Source organism: Nymphaea colorata, chromosome 12 (assembly GCF_008831285.2).
Source record: "Nymphaea colorata isolate Beijing-Zhang1983 chromosome 12, ASM883128v2, whole genome shotgun sequence".
In the NCBI taxonomy this organism is placed as follows: Eukaryota; Viridiplantae; Streptophyta; class Magnoliopsida; order Nymphaeales; family Nymphaeaceae; genus Nymphaea; species Nymphaea colorata.
In genome coordinates this window covers 14,979,381-14,998,270 of record NC_045149.1, presented here as the reverse complement: position 1 = coordinate 14,998,270, position 18,890 = coordinate 14,979,381, and the positions used below count along the sequence as shown (strand labels likewise).

General features: G+C 41.5%; 5 protein-coding genes across 14 annotated transcripts; 3 read left to right on the top strand and 2 right to left on the bottom strand.

Moving 5' to 3' along the window:
- The first annotated feature begins 1,036 nt into the window (after nt 1-1,036).
- Nucleotides 1,037-3,092, top strand: LOC116265197 (transcription termination factor MTEF18, mitochondrial). Of its 2 annotated transcripts, XM_031645743.2 has the most exons (2): nt 1,037-2,550; nt 2,679-2,879. In XM_031645743.2, the coding sequence occupies exons 1-2, from the start codon at nt 1,203-1,205 to the stop codon at nt 2,741-2,743; spliced, it is 1,413 nt and encodes a 470-aa protein (XP_031501603.1). In that variant the 5' UTR covers nt 1,037-1,202; the 3' UTR covers nt 2,744-2,879. The 2 variants fall into 2 exon arrangements, with proteins under 2 accessions (XP_031501603.1, XP_031501602.1); XM_031645742.2 differs by having other exon boundaries at nt 1,037-3,092.
- Nucleotides 3,093-3,610: 518 nt separating this feature from the next.
- Nucleotides 3,611-8,901, top strand: LOC116265144 (anaphase-promoting complex subunit 8). Of its 4 annotated transcripts, none has more exons than XM_050081053.1 (5): nt 3,611-3,844; nt 4,381-4,575; nt 4,917-5,220; nt 6,269-7,525; nt 8,453-8,901. In XM_050081053.1, the coding sequence occupies exons 2-5, from the start codon at nt 4,475-4,477 to the stop codon at nt 8,537-8,539; spliced, it is 1,749 nt and encodes a 582-aa protein (XP_049937010.1). In that variant the 5' UTR covers nt 3,611-3,844; nt 4,381-4,474; the 3' UTR covers nt 8,540-8,901. The 4 variants fall into 4 exon arrangements, with proteins under 4 accessions (XP_049937010.1, XP_031501528.1, XP_031501527.1 ...); XM_031645668.2 differs by having other exon boundaries at nt 4,375-4,575; XM_031645667.2 differs by having other exon boundaries at nt 3,611-3,960; nt 4,375-4,575.
- Nucleotides 8,902-9,306: 405 nt separating this feature from the next.
- LOC116265927 (transcription factor DUO1) lies at nt 9,307-12,159 on the bottom strand. 2 transcript variants are annotated; one of them, XM_031646933.2, is made up of 3 exons: nt 11,802-12,159; nt 11,054-11,432; nt 9,307-9,967 (listed from the first exon to the last, which is right to left on the bottom strand). In XM_031646933.2, exons 1-3 carry the CDS (start codon nt 12,038-12,040, stop codon nt 9,461-9,463), a joined length of 1,125 nt encoding a protein of 374 aa, XP_031502793.1. In that variant the 5' UTR covers nt 12,041-12,159; the 3' UTR covers nt 9,307-9,460. The 2 variants fall into 2 exon arrangements, with proteins under 2 accessions (XP_031502793.1, XP_031502794.1); XM_031646934.2 differs by having other exon boundaries at nt 11,054-11,429.
- A 1,068-nt stretch (nt 12,160-13,227) lies between these two features.
- Nucleotides 13,228-16,656, bottom strand: LOC116265926 (probable isoaspartyl peptidase/L-asparaginase 3). Of its 4 annotated transcripts, none has more exons than XM_031646928.2 (7): nt 16,241-16,656; nt 15,810-16,092; nt 14,853-14,917; nt 14,351-14,731; nt 14,213-14,271; nt 13,954-14,058; nt 13,228-13,611 (listed from the first exon to the last, which is right to left on the bottom strand). In XM_031646928.2, exons 1-7 carry the CDS (start codon nt 16,292-16,294, stop codon nt 13,380-13,382), a joined length of 1,179 nt encoding a protein of 392 aa, XP_031502788.1. In that variant the 5' UTR covers nt 16,295-16,656; the 3' UTR covers nt 13,228-13,379. The 4 variants fall into 4 exon arrangements, with proteins under 4 accessions (XP_031502788.1, XP_031502790.1, XP_031502791.1 ...); XM_031646930.2 differs by having other exon boundaries at nt 15,810-16,089; XM_031646931.2 differs by having other exon boundaries at nt 15,810-16,068.
- Nucleotides 16,657-17,033: 377 nt separating this feature from the next.
- On the top strand, nt 17,034-17,790 carry LOC116265928 (uncharacterized). Of its 2 annotated transcripts, none has more exons than XM_031646935.2 (2): nt 17,034-17,334; nt 17,419-17,790. In XM_031646935.2, exons 1-2 carry the CDS (start codon nt 17,134-17,136, stop codon nt 17,575-17,577), a joined length of 360 nt encoding a protein of 119 aa, XP_031502795.1. In that variant the 5' UTR covers nt 17,034-17,133; the 3' UTR covers nt 17,578-17,790. The 2 variants fall into 2 exon arrangements, with proteins under 2 accessions (XP_031502795.1, XP_031502796.1); XM_031646936.2 differs by having other exon boundaries at nt 17,040-17,334; nt 17,462-17,790.
- Nucleotides 17,791-18,890: the final 1,100 nt, after the last annotated feature.

The following is an 18,890-nucleotide window of genomic DNA, read 5'->3' as shown; positions in this document are numbered from 1 at the left end:
TCTAAAATTTAGTTTTAGCATTTTTAAAAAATAAAGCTCCAATTTTAAAAAAAATTAAGTCGATCACATTAAACTTTGTTCGACATTGAAGAATGCTTTACTTATTTGATTTGGGTTGCCTTGTCAAAGCACTAATTTCACAATACCATACCATGCTTATAGAAAACACTTTTTTTTTTCAAACTTAAAAACTTAACAAAAAAGTTTTTTTTTTTTGAAAAAAACGTTAAAAATCTTTATGTTTTTTTAATACCAAATAGTTTTTTTTTCATTCTTTTTTTATTTGTTAGAAATCTACTTTATCTTTTGACATTTGTGTTATTATTTTTTCATTTATTTTATTTTTACTTTATTTTTAGTTTTTTAATTTTTTAAAAAAAATTTCATATTTTTCAAGTTTTTTTTAAACTCGTCGTAAAACTTTCAGGCGTTGTTTATGAATATGTAATTCAGACTAATAAAAGAGGTTTGACCAGCAAAATTTTGACATTAAAACGAGCAAATAAAGAAGAGAACTACAATGAATGGGCAGATTGGGCATAGGAAAAGGGCAATGTACATGGGCCATATCTGTATGTTGTGTGTGCGTGTGAGTCCACCTCAATAAAATAAACTCAACCTTGACTCAACGATGCATCGTTGAATTCAAACTAGACTCCTTTAACTCATTTATGTTTTATTTATTTTAATTTATTTTTTGTTGCACCTCGTTTAATTGTTATCTCATTATAATTCAAGATTAATTATGTAGTTCAACCAATTGAGTTTAGACAAATCAAGCTGCTAGAACTTGAACTCAACTCATTTAATATTTTAAACGTACATGTGAGTGGAGTTTTGTGAAGCGGGTTCGAGTCGAGCTTGAGCAAAGTTGTGTAGCGTTAGACGATGACTAGTCGACACTCAAATCTTTCTATCGATCTCTCGAAATGTGAATTTCTCGTAATACAAGAAGAAGCGCCATTGAAGCATAGACCAACAAACACGGGTTGTAGTCAAGGGAGTTTTGCAATAAATACCGGACCCGTTCCTAATCCCGCTCCATGCCCAACCTAAACTCACTCGGCGCTCGGCAGCGATCGTCTCGTCTGTGCTCTCTCTCAGGTCATTCATGCCGAAGGCTCTGCTAAAACCCTAAGCCCTCTTTCCGCTGCGAACCCACCAGAGCAAAAGATAGAGAAGACAGAAAGGGGGGAAGCGTAATGCATACTCCGCCCTCTGCCTTCTTCCACCGCTTCCACTCTTTCCTCTCCAGACGCTTCCTCTCTCAGTCCACCGCCATTGCCGCCGGCGACACCACCACCGCCGTTCCTTTCCGGCAGCAGCGAAAGAGAAGGACCATCGCCGACCCTTTCGTCCTGAACCCTGCCAAGCAGGCTCTAACCGAGTATCTCTACTCCACGCGCGCCCTCTTCTACCCTCACGCCGAGAACATCAGCAAGCACTCACCCTCCTTCCTCCAGTCCCTCCTCTCCAACCTCAAACTTTCTCGCAGCCGCGCCTTCCCCGACGTCCAGCAATTCCTCCGCTACAACCCCATCAACGAGTATCTTCCCTTCCTTGAGAGCATCGGCATCGCCGCCTCCGACGTCTCTCGCTTCCTACCCGCCGATCGCCTATTCCTCTGCGATAACCCCCAGTTGCTGAACTCCATCTCTGCGCTCTCCAACTACGGCTTCCCCTGGACCAAGCTCGGCTTGCTGTACAGTCACGACGCTTCGATCTTCGATAGCGACGGATCGCTCCTCCGCCGGCGACTGGACGCCATTATCGAGTTGGGGTTCAGCAGGACGCAGTTGGTCGGCATCTGTCTGGCGTTTCCCTTCGTTTTGGGCCGCCGGGAGGAAGAATCAACGGGCGAAGACGACGGATTGTTTGATGATCTCAAGTGGGTCTTGCTCAAGAGTCATCTCGCGGATTCGCGTTGCTTGGATTTGTGCTACGTTAATTGCAGGAAGGTTGGGATCTTTTACGATCTTGGGTGCGAGAAGGGGACGATTGGGGAAGCCTTGGGCGATGGCTTGAATATTTTGCTTGAATCTTCTGAGGAGAATGTGAAAGAAAAGGTCAGTTTCTTTTCTAGGTTGGGAATGAAGAACGAAGATGTTGGCCGGCTGATCGTTCGACGCCCGGAAATTTTGAATTTTAATTTGAAAGATCTTGTGATAACAATGCCGGAGTTTTTGAGTTATATAGGCTTGGATCGGAAGTCGAAGAGAGAGATCGTTCTTGGATATCGCCACGTTTTGGGCAGAAACACAATCGGGAATTTGCCGGAGATTATGAAAGCTATAGGCCTCCATGGTTGGTTCAGCAGTAAAATTCTGAATGGTGGTCATCGATTATTGACTGGCTTCAATGCTAAATCCGATAAGGAAGAATCAAAAAGCAATCCGAGATCTGATCGAACAGCAGAGGATAAGCTGCTGATTCCGAAGATGGAATTTTTACTGGGAGTCGGTTTCGGCGAAAACGACATTGCAAGGGAAATCGTTCTTAAACTCCATGCCACCAAAGAACAGTTGGATCAGCGCTTCAGTTGTCTTATTGGTATGGGAATCGAGCACTCTGAATTAGTGAAAATGATGCTTTTGTCGCCTAAAATCCTTAACCAAAGCGTTGCCATGATCGAAGAAAAGATCGATTTCTTTCAAAATGGATTGAAATTGTCATTGCAGGATCTGCAGAAGTTCCCTGGCTGCCTGCTCTTCGATCTGGAAAAGAGAGTGAAGCCTCGGCATAGAATTATGGCTTGGCTTAGGGAGAGAGACTTGCTGGTTATAAACTACGCACCTGCTACTATACTCGCTACTTCGGAGAGGAGATTCATCTCTTGCCTCAAAAGGATCCATCCTGCCGCTCCGAAGCAGTGGCTGGAATCATTTTCTTTCAGAGATTATAATGGTTTCAATTGAGGAAGCTAATTCTCTAGCCAACAACTGTTCATGTACTCATGTAGCTTTGGTGTCAGTCCTGAGTCCACCCTTTTACTGTAAACCTTGTATATTATCATTAATTTATAATAATGGTGTTGATGGCAATTAAAGGTGTTGGGTTCTTCTTTATTTCCTGTAACAATTGTTCAATAACTATGCCAACCATGTTATGATTATGATAATCATCTTTAGTTTACAAGTATTTTAGCATCGTTAAGGTTTGCTTCTGGTAACGACTACAACAGAAATTTGAGATTGAAAGGCCACTTGATGCCGCTGGCTGCTGTCTCTGAACTGAAAGTGTGACAATCTAGCAGCAGAGATCCTTTACTTCCAATGGTCCAAAACTATGCGAGTCACCTTGTCGACAGGCTACCACCACTGCTTAATGACTCAAAACTATACAAAAGTTACGAAAAATCTTTGAAATACGACAAAGATTTTTCAACCCAGAACATCACAAAATGTGGTTTTTTATATAAGGACGAATTGTTTTTATCCTAGATTTTTGAAGTATTTTAACCATTCCAATAGACAGATGGGAGATGGCTTGAACTGTAAACCAAATCCAGGACGGCTCAAACACTAAGACAGCCAAAATCTAGAAACCTTGAATACTTCTCACTTGCTCGACCCAAGAAAATCTGCACAGTTAGTCATTATTGCACAAGATAATGGGGCTTGATCGAGGCTGGGGTGCCCCAGGCCCAGCATGGGATCCAAATTTGGGGTTCCTGTCAGGTTTGATTGTAGTTTGATCCAGACCCGCCTCGCCCCATAGTCCCGCCATTTAAAACGAGAACCCATCCATTTCCCTCCTTCTCTTCCCTCTTCCATCTCGACAATTCATCCCCCTGCAAACCCTAAGCTACGAATCTCTCTTTCTCATTGGCGCCATTCTTATGCGCGTGAGATAAACTGTTATTCACTTGTTCTTCCATTTTTCTGCTTGTTTTTCGTTCACATTTCCATGAAAATTTGATGAAATCTGATCCATGATTGTTGGTTGATCATTTCCCGTGAGGTACCCAGTTGCAGATTCTCATTGAAGTGGTTCCCGTCTAACAATTTCCGTGTTTTCGATCAAGATTGTCGTGTTAGGGGAAGCTCCAGGATGTGGTTTTTTCTCCGTTTTGGTTTTCCTTGATCGTTGTTTTAATCTGTTTAGGCTTTGGAGTCAGTGAGTCTAGTAGATCTCTTACTCGGTTCCGTTGTTTGCGTGCACAGTCAAGCTTGATTAAGCGAATTTTCGTTTTCATTTGGTTTTTGAGATCATGTTTTTCTGGGGCTGTTGCCCTTTTCTAGCTTTCGTTTTGTATTTCTTCCTCCTTTTGAAGTATTATACTCCCATTTGTTGATTCTTTACTTTTCTCAGTAGCTTATTAGAAAACTTCACCTAATTTCGTGTGCATGTTAATAAATTTCCTTATTTTTTTAGGTGTAGGATTGACAAGCGGTTACCAAGGGACGCGGTCGAAATTGTTCGACTATAAGGGCTGCTCTCTCTCTCTCTCGTTCGACTAACGCCGAGGAGTTTCATGACAAAAATGTCTACAAGTTCTAGGGACACCTACAGGAACGAGCTCCGGATAGCAGTTCGTCAACTGAGAGACCGTTGTCTTTACTCTGCTGCGAAATGGTACCGTCAAAAAGCTTTCTGATATCTCTGTTGCTGTTGTTGCCGGTTTGTTTTTTATGGTATTTATTAGTTTTTCCTTTTTCCTTTGCAATATTTGTTTGTTTCTCATGCGTTCTGTTTATTTTCTTGTCCTCGCTTGTAAAGTGGTGATGCCCAATTGCTTCGTCCCCTTAAAGTGAGAATCTCAAAGAAAGAGGGGGCTGAGTAATTTCATTTGTTGGCGGACTTGGAATAGTTTCATTTAATTTTAATTCATTAAACTGGGCCGTGAAAAGATTGTAGATATCCTTTACCGAGCACGTTCTGTTTTTAAAATGAAACATGGTATTTGGCTTTGATAGGGCAGCGGAGCAATTGATAGGACTGGAACCAGATAATGGGAAATCAACTCCTCTGCAGCACCGTTCTCATCGTGGGAGTTCGAGCATGAGGCGTCGCTTCAGAGGCAGTGATGTTTTCTCAACTCCATCCACTTCCATGTCCTATGTAGGTACACCAGTTCTTGTGGAAGAGGAGATTGAAAATGATTATTACTTACTGGCAAAAGCTTATTTTGACTCAAGAGAGTACAGACGAGCTGCACATGTGCTTAGAGATCAGACAGGGAAGAAAGCAATGTTTCTGCGTGGTTATGCTCTTTATCTGGTGAGCTTGTTGTACAGTAGTATAACTAGTGTTTGTGTGTGAAAGAAAATATTTGCCATCCTGTTTTCTTGATGCCTGTGCAATTTTATGTGGTAGCTTCTTCAACTTTTATGTTGCGTTGGTAGATTTGGAATATCACATTCTGGTAGATCACTTGACCAGGTTCTGTGGGCCCTAGTAGGTTCTTGGTTCAAATTCACCTGACAATCTTCTCCCTTAGCCTTCATCTCCTGCCACGCCAGAAATGGGCTCATTTCTGCAGAAGGGAGAACCTGGTCCTGAAGACTGGCCTCTGGGCCCAACACTCTTCTCTTCAACTGGCGAAATGGAGCCTAGCTTGAACTAGCTTGCCGTGCTTTGGTCTGTCACAACCAATAAAATGTAGTTTGAAGGTACAAAACTACAAATTACTTGCAAAGCTTTGTGTTAGGGCTTCGTTCATTGTGTATTTTGAAAGCTAACTGCAACAGCTAAATGGAAGAAAAAATGCACCACAATTGGATACGTTACAATAGTTTGTCCAAAATTCAAATTGAAAGTTGAGACAGTTTAGAGTGTCAATATACTGGATTTTGTCTGCTATCCCTTAACTGTGTTTTCCATTTTTTGCTTTCTATGTGCATCTATTATCTATTTAGCTTCATCCTTTTAACGTTAGGCGTGCTATAGACTTACAGAATTTTATGCCTGCTTGTGCATCATTGGAACACAATATAGTAAGCTTCGTGGTATTAAAGTTGCCATGAAACAGCAGCCTTCCTGAGATACAAGTGTAAGAAACTTTATTTATTATCCTTTATTATTTATAGGAAGATATTTTTTTTTCCTCTGTGCTTGTTTTGTGTACATCTTTTTCTTAACATAATCTATAGTACCTATTCTTTGTATTAATTGCTTACATGTTCTCTAGTTTCTACTATCTATTAAGAAGGAGAAATCTGTGGATCCAAAGCAGTATCTGCCTAGATACATGGTTTATGTTAATATGAAATGTTTGAGGCATCCTTCTCTGCAATTTGATTCATCATTTTTCTAATTGCTACTTTAGGCTGGGGAGAAGCGTAAAGAGGAAGAGATGATTGAACTTGAAGGCCCTTTTGGCAAAGGTACAACTATTAATTGTGAACTAGGTGGCCTTGAGCAGGAGCTGTGTATGCACCGCAAAAAAGGGTCTATTGATCCTTTTGGGCTGTATTTATATGGCGTTGTTCTTCGTGATAGAGGCTGTGATGATCTTGCTCGGGCTGTCCTAGTTGAGTCTGTAAATGGTTACCCTTGGAATTGGAATGCTTGGTCAGAACTTCAGTCACTTTGCACCAGCATTGATATTCTGAATAATGTGAATGTGAACATAAAGAACCACTGGATGAAGGATTTCTTTTTTGCAAGTGCATACCTTGAGCTCAAGATATATGGTGAAGCTCTAAAGAAATATGAACTTCTGCAAGGAAATTTCTCCCTCAGCGATTATGTTCAAGCTCAGATTGCAACAGCTCAGTATAGTTTGAGTGAGTTTGATGAAGCGCATGCAATCTTTGATGATCTGCTAAAAAATGATCCTTATCGTGTAGATACAATGGATGTATACTCGAATGTGCTTTATGCGAAGGAGTCTTGTTCTGCTCTCAGTTGTCTTGCTCACAGGGTAATCTCAACTGATAAATATCGTCCGGAATCATGCTGCATAATTGGCAATTACTATAGTCTAAAAGGATTGCATGAGAAGGCTGTTATATATTTTCGCAGAGCGCTGAGGCTGAACAGAAAGTACCTGTCAGCTTGGACGCTTATGGGACATGAATATGTAGAGATGAAGAATCCAGCTGCAGCTGTTGATGCTTACCGGAGGGCTGTTGACATAAATGTTCGAGATTATCGTGCTTGGTATGGTTTAGGTCAAACCTATGAATTGATGGCAATGCCCTTCTATGCTCTCTACTACTATAGGAAATCTGCATATCTTCAGCCCACAGATGCTCGTATGTGGGTTGCATTGGCACAGTGCTATGAAAGTGGACAACTTAATATGCTTGATGAAGCAATCAAGTGCTATAAACGGGCAGCAAACTACAATGAGAGAGAAGGTATTGCTTTGTCCAAGCTGGCAGAACTCCATGACAAACTTGGTCGCCGGGATCAAGCTGCAATGTATTACAAACTTGATTTAGAGCGGATGGATGAAGAACAAAGAGAGGGTCCAAATGTCATCAGAGCTCTGAGTTTTCTTGCAGAACATTGCCAATCTCAAAACAAGCACGAGGAGGCTCAAATATACTGTACCAGGCTTCTAGACTACACGGCAACGGTTAGTTATTTTTCTTCTGTTGGAATTCTAAATGAAGTTTCTTAAAAGCCTAAAAATGTGTCTTTTCTTAATGACTCTGATACTTTCTGAATAGCTTGATATGGAATTGATTGATCCAGTAGGATGTGGTAGCATATGTATTTTAAAACTCGTAAGTGAAAGTGAATACCGTGTTTCTGTTTTACATTTCTGCGGAATGCTAAAAACTGAACATGACATTATATTGCTGAAAGACCAATTCTATCTACCCTCTGTTTGGTAGATAACATGATAACCAACCTTCTCAACCTTTCGACCTTGGTTCCATAGGAACAAGTCTGGAAGATTGAGAAAAATATCTATCTATTTGATTCATTCTCAATAGCCATGAGATGATTGGCATGTGAGTTATCAAACCAAATTTCAGTCTTCTGATGACCAAAGAGATTTTGCTTTCGCTTGTTTTTTCTGTTTGTAATTCCTTCTTGGAAACAGATGATTTAACCTTGGGTACTGAATCCATCCATTTTCACACTATACATTCTAATTAGTTCCTTAACTTGTTACTGGTTTGTGGAAAATTGTGATGTTTTGGTAGACCAAGCTGCAATTGTGGTCAATCATTCAATTAATCTTGCCTTTGAAATTGTATTTGTGAACTGGAAGGCTCATCAGTATTTGAAAATTTTCTAACTCGAGACACAAATTTTGGTAACTAGTGAATGACTTTGGCAGTTCTCTTTGATGGATGTGAGCTGGATAGTTTAAAAACTTTCCTGGCTTTTGCTTGGTAATCAGGTTTTTGCACGCAGAAACTTCAATTTTCTGTAAGCATGTTCATAACTTTGTCATGCCTATTCCATGTAAGTTGGGCATGGCATTTTTCTCGTTTAGTGGTTCTGACATATTAAGTGATTATTCTGCTGATATTGCTTGGTGTCATCGTAGGAAAAGGAGACCGCAAGGAACATTATGGGAATGAAAACTTCACAGTCTGGTTTTCCTTCAATGGAAGTCGATCAATTCATGCCTTGAGTGTCTCTGCTTCAGCTTGAATGAACATTATAATGTGCGGTTTACTTCGAGGAGCAATGCATGATTCTGCCATTTCGTTATTGGCTAGAGGTCCGGTAAAGGCATTCTTTCTCAGGCCGTCGATTGGACTCATAAGTTATGAGAGGATTAATTAAAGTGATGCCTACATAGGTGCTTGGCCTCCAAATTAGTCCATCTTATAGGGATTCTTTAGGTCAGGCCCACCTGGTTTTAACGTCAATCACCATGGATTAAAAAAAAAAAATGTCTACGTGCAAGCTCAGTTCAGCTGTTGCAGTAATGTCTGTGTAATATGTCTTAAACGAACTGCAAAAATGCCAAATAGCTAAATTTTCTGTGAAGTCTCTGTAATGTGGTGTATCTGTAAATTAGGTTGGCTGCTCTCCCTTTCAGTTGTTTCTCTGGATTTAAGTTTTGCTCTTTGGTTGGTGATTTTGAAGACGATTGCTTAGGATCTGATATTTACGTGGATTAGAACGACGCTCCCAACCAGCTCTGGCCTTTTCTAGGAGAGACATGTGACCCTTAATTATGCTCCAACTGAACTTGGAGCGGCCTTCATTTTTCCTCTATTGTATGGTAGCATAGTGACAATTTGGTCTGTTTCTTCTAGTCCAGTACCACTGAAAAGTGAAATGGTCTGGCTTTTTAATCACAAGTTGCACCAACCAGGTGTAATAATTTATGCAATTTAATAACTCAGTAACAAAGAAAACCACTGTTTGATAAGATCAGCAAAAGAGAAGGAACAGGGAAACACTATTTCTGCATAAAGTGTGCAACCCGTCTTATGTTACATGGTACATAATTCAAACATAACCAAGCTTTAGGGAAACACTAGCAAAGTGTACATTGAACATCTTGTTCTAGCATCACCAGTTTGCCGCTACGTGATAGAGATCACCAGTCCGGCAGTGTTGTTGGCGTAGGCACTGGCTCCGAGCAGTCAAACATGTCTGTTGGAAAATCATCAAAGAAGCTGTCAGGAGTAGCCGGGTCGTCGGTATCCTCTTGCTTGGTTCCTACTTTTTCTTCATCATAATCCAATGTTGGCAAACTGAGTGGGAGCTTCAACGGGTCTTCCTGGCCAATGCTGTCCGCCGGAAAATCATCGTCGTAGAATCCAGGAGCAAAGTCATCCATCATTGGCACAAACTGGACATCCAATGGAGGTTGTGGGATGTGGCTGCCAATTGTTAGATGATCTTCTTCTTCAACCTTTGTGTTGCTGCACCTGAGTTGTTGGGGCGGACGGCTGTTCGCGTCCAGGTTGAGGATATTTTCGTTGATCATATCCGGCAAGCGAACCATGGTGATCACATCAGCGTTGCCAAGAACGGTGGAACAGTTCGAGGTTTGATCGCATTGTGGTTCGCCGGAGAACGGCAAGGGATTGAGAAGGGGTGCCTAAGGACACAATTGAAAATGACCAAGTCAGGCAGAAGCATCCATGGTTTGATTTGGTATTTCATCAAGACCATATACCACAAATATTTGGATATAGAAATTTCACCATAAGCCATAATATTAGAAATGAAAACCATGAAAAGAGAAAAAAATATTGGCAGGCTAATATGGCGGATGAAATTATGGTATTTTAGTGGCCAGTATCTTTTAGATTTCATCAAATTCGAGAATCTTGTTATGGGTCGAATTTTTCTATGAAACTGCCCTCATTTGTGTTCTTTGTTTCATATTTGTATTTGTAACTCAATTGCGTATCGATTTCCACAACCTAACATGCATTCTTAGTACATAAAAAGAAGTTGCAGGACTCCATCAAACTCCAACGACATGATTCTTTTTCTCCCTATATATATATATAGGAGAGAGAGAGAGAAAAGAAGAAGAAGTAATGAGTAGAGATGGCAGGGAGGGCCAAGTGTGAGAACGTGGGGATTGTGGACAGTTGGTCTTAAAAACAAAGCCAAAAAAAGTAAAGCAAAAATGAGTAAATTTAAGAGAGAGAGAGAAGATCGGTATAGGTGGTCTGGTCTGTGCTTAAAATTTAACAAAATAAAAGAAAAGTGAAAAATGAGAAAACGGGAGAGAAAATAAGGACGCGTGGGGTCCATCACGTGGGAGAACATACATGACAAGACAGTTCTTTTAAACTAATTTGTTAGGGAAAATAATTGCAATTGGCCCCTTCAACGCATAAATCGAAAGAAAACTTTTATATTTCATGCTTTCTATATAATAGAAACTTTAAAATACATGTAGTATACTGTGCCAGATATCCAAGCAAAATCATATCGGAATCAGGTTCGGGTCAAACCAAATGGCGTTCACCGTTCAGGTCACCATTCTTATGTCTATACCTAGCCATTTGTATTCGGCAGCGATACAAGTGTTTGTTCTTGGCTAACCATAAAATAACTTCGGTGCGCATTTGAATTGCCTAAAAAATTTCAGGATCTTCTTGTAATTTTCCCTTAAAATACAATTCCCACATTGATATAATTTGAAAAAAAATATTGCCAATTTTCTCACCTCAAACACCGAAAATTCTTGGAAAATTCTGATCCTTGCAACTGGATCTATGCCCCTGGCATCCATTGTAACAAGCTTAGGTGGTGGGTACTGCAATGCCGGAGCCTGAGTCGGAGTCGGAGTCGGAGTCGGAGCCATAGCCGAAGTCGGAGGAGCCATAATCGAAGTCGGAGCCGCAGATGATGACGACGACGATGCTTGTCCCGGTGCTGGAGCTTGAAGCATCCTTGCCAACCTCTTCTGTCTTGTACTCCAGAAATTCTTCACATCATTGTCGGTCCTTCCTGGTAGATAAGTAGCAATTCTAGCCCATTTATTACCGAATTTGGCTTGCAGTTCTATCACTATCCTCTCCTCTTCGGGTGAGAACTTGCACCTGCTGTTATGTAACATCATCAACTTGTTCATAATGCATCATCTAGCTCGGCTAACAGGCAAACAATATACAGAGGTACTCCCCAACTGGTATTCAGATTAGATTCTTTAACATAATTAACTAAAAGTGCCAATCGAGAAAAAATAATCTCCACAAGCAAGACCCAGACCTAAAACTTAGTTAACAGTAAGCCGTTCTATATACAATAAGATCAATAAAAACCCATGACACACTCTCTTAATCATATAACTGCCATAATAAGTCCTACTACTACTACTACTACCATTTTCTATGTAAACTAACAGAGGCATAAGTTAAATGAGATTTGATACTTAAAGGAGTTTTTAACAAGAAACTGGTAACCGATGGTACCTCTTTAAGTCAGGCTTAAGCTTGTTAACCCAGCGCAGGCGGCATGATTTTCCTGTTCTTGGTAGCAAACCTTTGGATCGAATGGAGCTCCAATCTCTGGCACCAAATTGCCTGACGTACTCTAGGAGGATCTCATCTTCCTCAGGCAGCCATGGACCCTTTCTCATGGCTGGAAGTGAGTCTGTGGTTTTCGGGCTCATGTGGCTGCTCCTGCTGCTGCTGCTGCCAGTTTCTCTCATCCTCTCGAGTGAGTCACTGACGAAGGTCGGCAATGGCGCAGTGCAAGAGTTCAGTGTAGAGAAAGATATCAACTTCCAAAACGTACTTGCTGACCAAGTTTTAAATAAGTCATACCCAAAAAAATAGGCCCCACTTACAAGACCCTCTCCCCCCCCTCTCTCTCTCTCTCTCTCTCTCTCTCTCTCTCTCTCTCTAGACCTCCCATAGTAAGACGGTTACTAACTACCCCAGTCACGTATCCACATCTCTCGTTATTTTTAAAATTTGAAACTTAATATAACATACGGAGACACAACCTGATCTAAGTTTTCGGGTCCGAACCAAATTGGCTTAAAAAATTCTCAAAATTCGGACCTGCTTATGTACCTAAGATGGGTCGGGATACGAGCGTGCAACTACATTGGTATCTCATGGAAAGTCAGACACAAGATGAGAGTTCGTTCCAACCTTGTATATAGGTCCATAGCGACATACTCACTGAAAGCCTATTAATTAAGTAGGCTTCCTGAACTAATATACATGTATCTAGTGACAGACGGACTTTACCAGATTATTGCCAAATTCAAACCCCACTTATGGACCCCTCAATATCATTTAATTCGAAATCCTTAATCTGATCCTCCTCACAAGTAGGGCCTAACTCAACGTTGGCTGTTGCTGGGTTTTTTTTTTTCTAAAAGTTTCTTAAACCAGCGGCTCTCCCTCTTCCCCACTTTCCCGCAAAAACTGGAGACAGTTCCTCTCTCTCTCTCTCTCTCTCTCTCTCTCCCTCTAGGCTCTAGCTTGTTCTTCAGAATAAAGACGTCGATGCACTAACACCACACGAAAAAATAAGCACTTACACATGGATTTGAAAAAGAATTGCAGGAGATGAGTCCCACCTTGATCAAAAATCCAAAGAGGCAAATGAATAAGGGCATTACAGATGTTCTTTGTAGAGCAAAAGTCAGGCTTTTAAAATATTAAATAGTGATGTATTACGAGAGAGAAAGAGAGAGAGGCAAATGAAAAGGGCATTACAGATGTTCTTTGTAGAGCAAAAGTCAGGCTTTCAAAATATTAAATAGTGATGTATTACGAGAGAGAAAGAAAGAGAGAAAGAGGCTACGGTTTTCTGGATGTTAGAGACTTAGAGTAAATATAAGAACAGGTAACAACTATTCGTTTCACTAATAAAAAAGCTATATTAAGAAAATATTTGGATTGACGCACTGAAAGTAAAGCGTCGAGGTAAGTGGATACACCCCGTTTTTGCATATAATACAAGTAAATAGCGATTACTGTGGCGATGAATCATAATATCACAGTATCTGGAATCAACAGACAGACTGCTGGATATCATCTTACACTTAGAGGCAGAACGGTGAACACTTCCACATCTTGCATGTTTGGACTCCTCACTGAGTATTGGAAAGTCCATCCATAGCAAGCACCACCATGCACACCATCCCTGTTCACGGCGAAAACAGCACCAACAAAATCTGGGTATTTGCGTCCAATCCGCAGAACGGCATCTTCAGCAGCTCTTTTGGGCTCCATGCCCAGCCTCATGCTTTCAACAACTTGGTAACTGCAAATCAGAAAAGAACAAAACAAAGAAAGCAGTTCAAGCTAATAAAAAAATGTTCTTCTATTTAAAATTCAGGTCTCAGATACTACTAATTTGCAGGAAGTTTAAGACAGATTTTGAAGAAATTACAGCCACAGCCATACACTAACAACATGGTGCCTGCTTAATCCTGTCAATCAGATGAGATTTGACTCTGATGACCCCTTCATTTACAATTTATGTATAGTCAGCTTCAATTTTTAAGTTGGTCGAACTATTGGTATATTATGCAGTATTAAAAGAAACAATATTGCCAAGTTTGTGCTGATTCTGACACCCACATAAAACCAAAAAAAGGATTACCAGGGGAGGAAGCGCATCATGATGTCACCATCACCTGTTGCTCCACAAGCACCGACTTCATCATCAGCATAGGACGAAGAACCAGCAATAGGCCCATCACCAACCCTGAAGAGAAGCAAATTATTGACAGGAGCTTGAACTAGAATTATGGCAAAACTATTACAATTCGAGTGGCACATCGCATGTGGCCTTAGCAGCCAATGAAGAATGAATACAGAACATTCGCAGTGACAGAAAAAATTGTTCACAAACTGCTTACCTTCCAGGGATTTTGAAGGTAGCACCATTTGTCGATGTACCGACAGCAATATGCCTCCTCTAAACGACACAGGACAGAAATCAAGGACATGAAAAATAAGATGAAAGCACTTCCCAAGGATCACTACTTAGTTCATACCTCGTCAATGACTGCCATGGAGATTGTGTCATGGCTGTGTCGGTTGATACGGCAAGATTCAGGTAACCCAATCGTTGAATTGCATCCATTGGTTGCAGTTGATGTTTCATCAACAGGAAGATAAGGCCCACATCCATGAGAAGGAGACACATTCTTCCAGAAATTAGGTTGGCATGAATTCTCCTTCCATTTAGTCCATTTATCCATGGAATCTGGGGAGCTTAGATCAGCTGGTCCTGGAAGACCCATGGAAATTGCAAATCTCGAAGCCATCTCCCCAACAAGCAGAGTATGCCTGGTGTGTCTCATGACTAATCTTGCAGCTGCGATTCCATCTTTTACGTATCTCATAGCAGCAACAGCCCCAACTTCCATGGTTGCCTAGTAATATCCTTGGACAAGAAAATTAGACAAGACTCCTTAATGATATGTAAAAGAATTTTCTAAATGCATAATAGCTAATTGTCAAAATGGACTAAGGGTACCCTGCAAAAATAATTACCCCATCCATAAGCAGAGCGTCAATTGTGGTCTCTCCATTTTCATCTGGACTTCCTCCAGGCCCAACTGTATGCTTCCATTCGTGTTAGTATTTCAGAGATACATGATGCCCAAATTCCATTAAACAAGCTAATATGACCAAATGGAACTTTCTCTTTCGCTTATATATCAAGTCAGTAATGCAGATAAAAAGCAAGAAGATGATCTTCCATTCCAACTACATATCCATAAACAATGACGTTCTCACATGGAAAAATTTTACAAGTTGCCATGTACAAATAATGTGCTTGTGTGTGCGCGCATGCGCATTCGGGAGTTGACAAGCTTAATATTTCGTAATATTGCACCCAAGACCGTGGGCATAGATGTATATGGTACAGCCGTTCTTGTAGACTACATCATCACCTTACGACAGATGTAGAGTTAGCCGAAACACAAACAGATAGAAGCCAATTACAACACAAGCACCAACTCTGAAAAAGGTAAAATCACTAATTTAGACACTAATCAGAGTACCAAATTCGATTAGAACTTCCATATTAGCTTCAGACTTCAGAAACACCTAACCTAACAGCATAGGCAACAAGCACTGCTCAAGGAGAAAAGGTCAGCGCTTTGAGGCGAACTACCAAACGATACCAAATCTTGTGGAATTAAAAAAGCAGGACTGCTATACTATGTTCTATTCCGATCCTGCAGGATAGAAACTACCCGAGATCGGAAACTACACAACCGAAAACCACACGAGATCTACTCTTTTCAAGTTGAAAAATCAACAAATGAAAGATTTTTGCAGCAGAAATGTTGCAGCAGCTCCCATCAACAGCATCAAAATTTCCACCCCTTGTTGCTCAATCCACGTTCAAATTCCACAAGAAGATAGTACCTAAAGAGACGAAAGAAAGAGAAAATTGTCCAATCTAGTAATAATAGCTGTATGATTTTCCATACTTCTTACCAGTGCCATCACATCTCAATTCCTCACATGCGGAGCACCCCTCGACTACTGCATCAATGGCCGAATACCCATTGCGCACCGCTTCCCATGCTGCCCTGACGGCCTTGATGAAGGGCCATGTGCTTACTACCAAAGGATATCCCACAGAAACCTCACGTTCTCGCTTCATAACTCCATCATCTTCTCCAATGATACCCCCATTCTTGTCCAAAGAAAGAACACCCACCTGCTCGAGATCGTTCCCTTCTCCTCCTCCAACCTGACAAGACGCAACAAGCGCCTTCTTGAGAACAGATTATGCTCAATTAGAACATGGTGACGATGATGGAGGCGCCAAACAAAGAAGGGACAAAAACAAAGACAAAAGGATCAAACTGAGGAAATGGGTGTTCTTAGAAAACGATCAGATTGAGGAGAAAGTTGGCTCTTACATAGATAACAAAAAGAACCGAGCAGAGCATGATTTCGTTCACAACACGCGCCATCGAGACACCAGCCCAAGGTACAAGTGGATTATGGCTTTATGTTTCTGCCGGTGAGCAAATTCCCATTTTTTCTCTCCACTGCTTCTCTCATTGCTGAAGTTCCAAGACGTAGGGCGTCGGCCACCATGTGCGTCAGTATTCCGTCATCACCACCGATTCGTCGAACTGTTCCAACCACCCCCAGATTAGCCCGGCTCGTTTCGGCTGCCCGACTTTTCCACCTACATTAAGAAAACTTAGCTACGAACAGTTCCATCATCCTTTCTAGCAAGCACATTGTAAACAAGCATGAGACTAGGTAATTGGAGTGCTGCGTCAATTTCTGGTTGAAAACTAGGTCATTGGAGTGTTAATTTGTAAGAATATGATCCCGAATTCTAGTTTATTACCATGAAATAACATTTTGATGTAATATAAGAAATCTTTTATCATCTAATTTTATCGGTTCTAGCTTTGTTCTCAACTAGGGGATCACAATGATCTTGTAACTGCTCCCACGAGTCCTATTGTTTCTCATATTTCAGGACTGCCTGCATATTTTGCTAGCCTTATCTGATATTTTGTTCTTTGTAAAAAGAAGATCAATCGCCGTTCATTTGGGTATGTCTCCAATAGCAGTCCGGCACACTTTCAGAGCGGATCAAATTGGTCGACGAGACGAGTAGTCCGAGCCCAAGTGTGCCGATTGTCCGGGACACCGTGGGTCACAAACGAATAAAATGCCAAAAAAGAAATGGAAAACTCGTCGTTTTAGGGCTCCCCCGTCAGTGTTGCTTTATTAGTGATTTCCAGAGGGAGGGCGAGAAAGAGAGAATCGGCTGTTCGGTGGGGCACGGGTCATGGCGGAGATCGACGGGGGGACGTGGTGGTGGGCGGTCGCCGGATCGGCTCAGCTGGTGGCCGGACTGGCTGCGTATAGGCGTGGGAGCGGCGGCTCGTCCACGATGATGCCCTTCAAGGCCTTCGGCGTCGCTTCGCTCTTCGTGGGATCCGCTTCCTGCGCCGTCGCCGGCGTCGTCCACGCCTCCGGCATCCGCCAGGTCAGTTCTCTTTCCCGCTCGCCATTCGCCCGGACCTCAAAATGTCGATAATGCCCGTTATCCTGATCCGACCGGGCTCTGCAGATATCTCGACCATCGACTCAAACGTTTCACCGTTTGGACTCAGGTGGACGATTTGAAGCGGCTTGGTCAAAGCATACGATCAAAGCTCGGCGTCCCACCCAGGAGCTCCAGCAATGGCGGACAGGCGATTTGACTATCATACCTCCACCAGGCAGCTGATCTTTATCCGAATACTCCTGTTTGTCGAAGCACATTTTGGTCGTCATCGGCAACAGAATCACAACCTCTGGAACTTGGGAGTCGGCATGACCAATATCCCGATATTTGAGTCCTTTTCTCCTTGTGTTTTTGGCTTGAAAATGCCTCAAAGTGGTAACTGATTCTTGTGTTTCTACCGATGAATGAATTGCATTAATCGCACGCCATGTACAATCACAGTGTTAACTACTTGGTTGCGCTTTTAGGCTTTTATCGCATGAAAAATACATACATGAAATCGGATCCTCTGTTATGGCAAAAAACATGCAGGAATAAACGCAGTAAAGGATACTCTAATACATATGGGATTACTGACGCAAAGGAGGGCGAGATCACTATTGGCAGTTGCCTGTTGTAAAGAGCATATTTATTAGTCCCACACTGACACTGGTTTCAGCGACCAATCTCTCATCCTTGATCACACCTTTATAATGGAACGCTAATTACGTTATAAAGGAAAAATTGAAGTTCAAACGAAGCAGGAAGTGCCGAGCCTTCTGGCTACCTGCAATCTTGCTGCTTCGCAGTATAGAATACAGAGAAATTTGATTTCTTATTGAATTTCTAAAAGCATATATAAGAAGAAAAAATAAATCTTCATTAGTTCCAATAGAATCATAATGAAGTAGACAACGGCCAACAGCAGACAATCATCTTAACCTATGAAACAAGAGGCTCCTCTATCAAACTGGCAGACACCTACTGCACCCATATTCATACTTGGGTACTTCCTGCATGGTTCAAACCCAAACATGCTTCATGCTTAGGATTAAAAAGTATATAAAGCAGCAACATATTCTTCTATTTTAGCTCTTCATTAGTTATATATTTTAAATAACCCAAAATTTACTATTAATTTTTTTATCTAAACTTTTCATTGGCAACTCTCTTTGAAGGTTGAACGTATTTGAGCATTACACATTTTTAGCATACCTCGTCCCCAAGTCTCTTTGAAGGATAACATCAGTCCAGTTGTCTACCTTATTCATACACATAGAAAGCATTGAAGCAAATGTAATTCAAAAACGGAAAGCCTGCGAAACATTCTCGATCGGGTGGTCTGTCGTTAATAAAAACAATTGGTAATACCGTTTCACTCTCTTTCCTTTTTTCGTGCTTCTCCCCTTTTCCCTCTTCCTTTTTCTCCCGTTTTCTGCTTCTCCCCTTTTCCCTCTTCCGCTTTCACCCTTTTTCTGCTTCTCCCCTTTTCCCTCTTCCTCTTTCTACCGCGGGTGGATCGGTCGGCGTCGTTCAGATCCTCGGATGCACCTTCG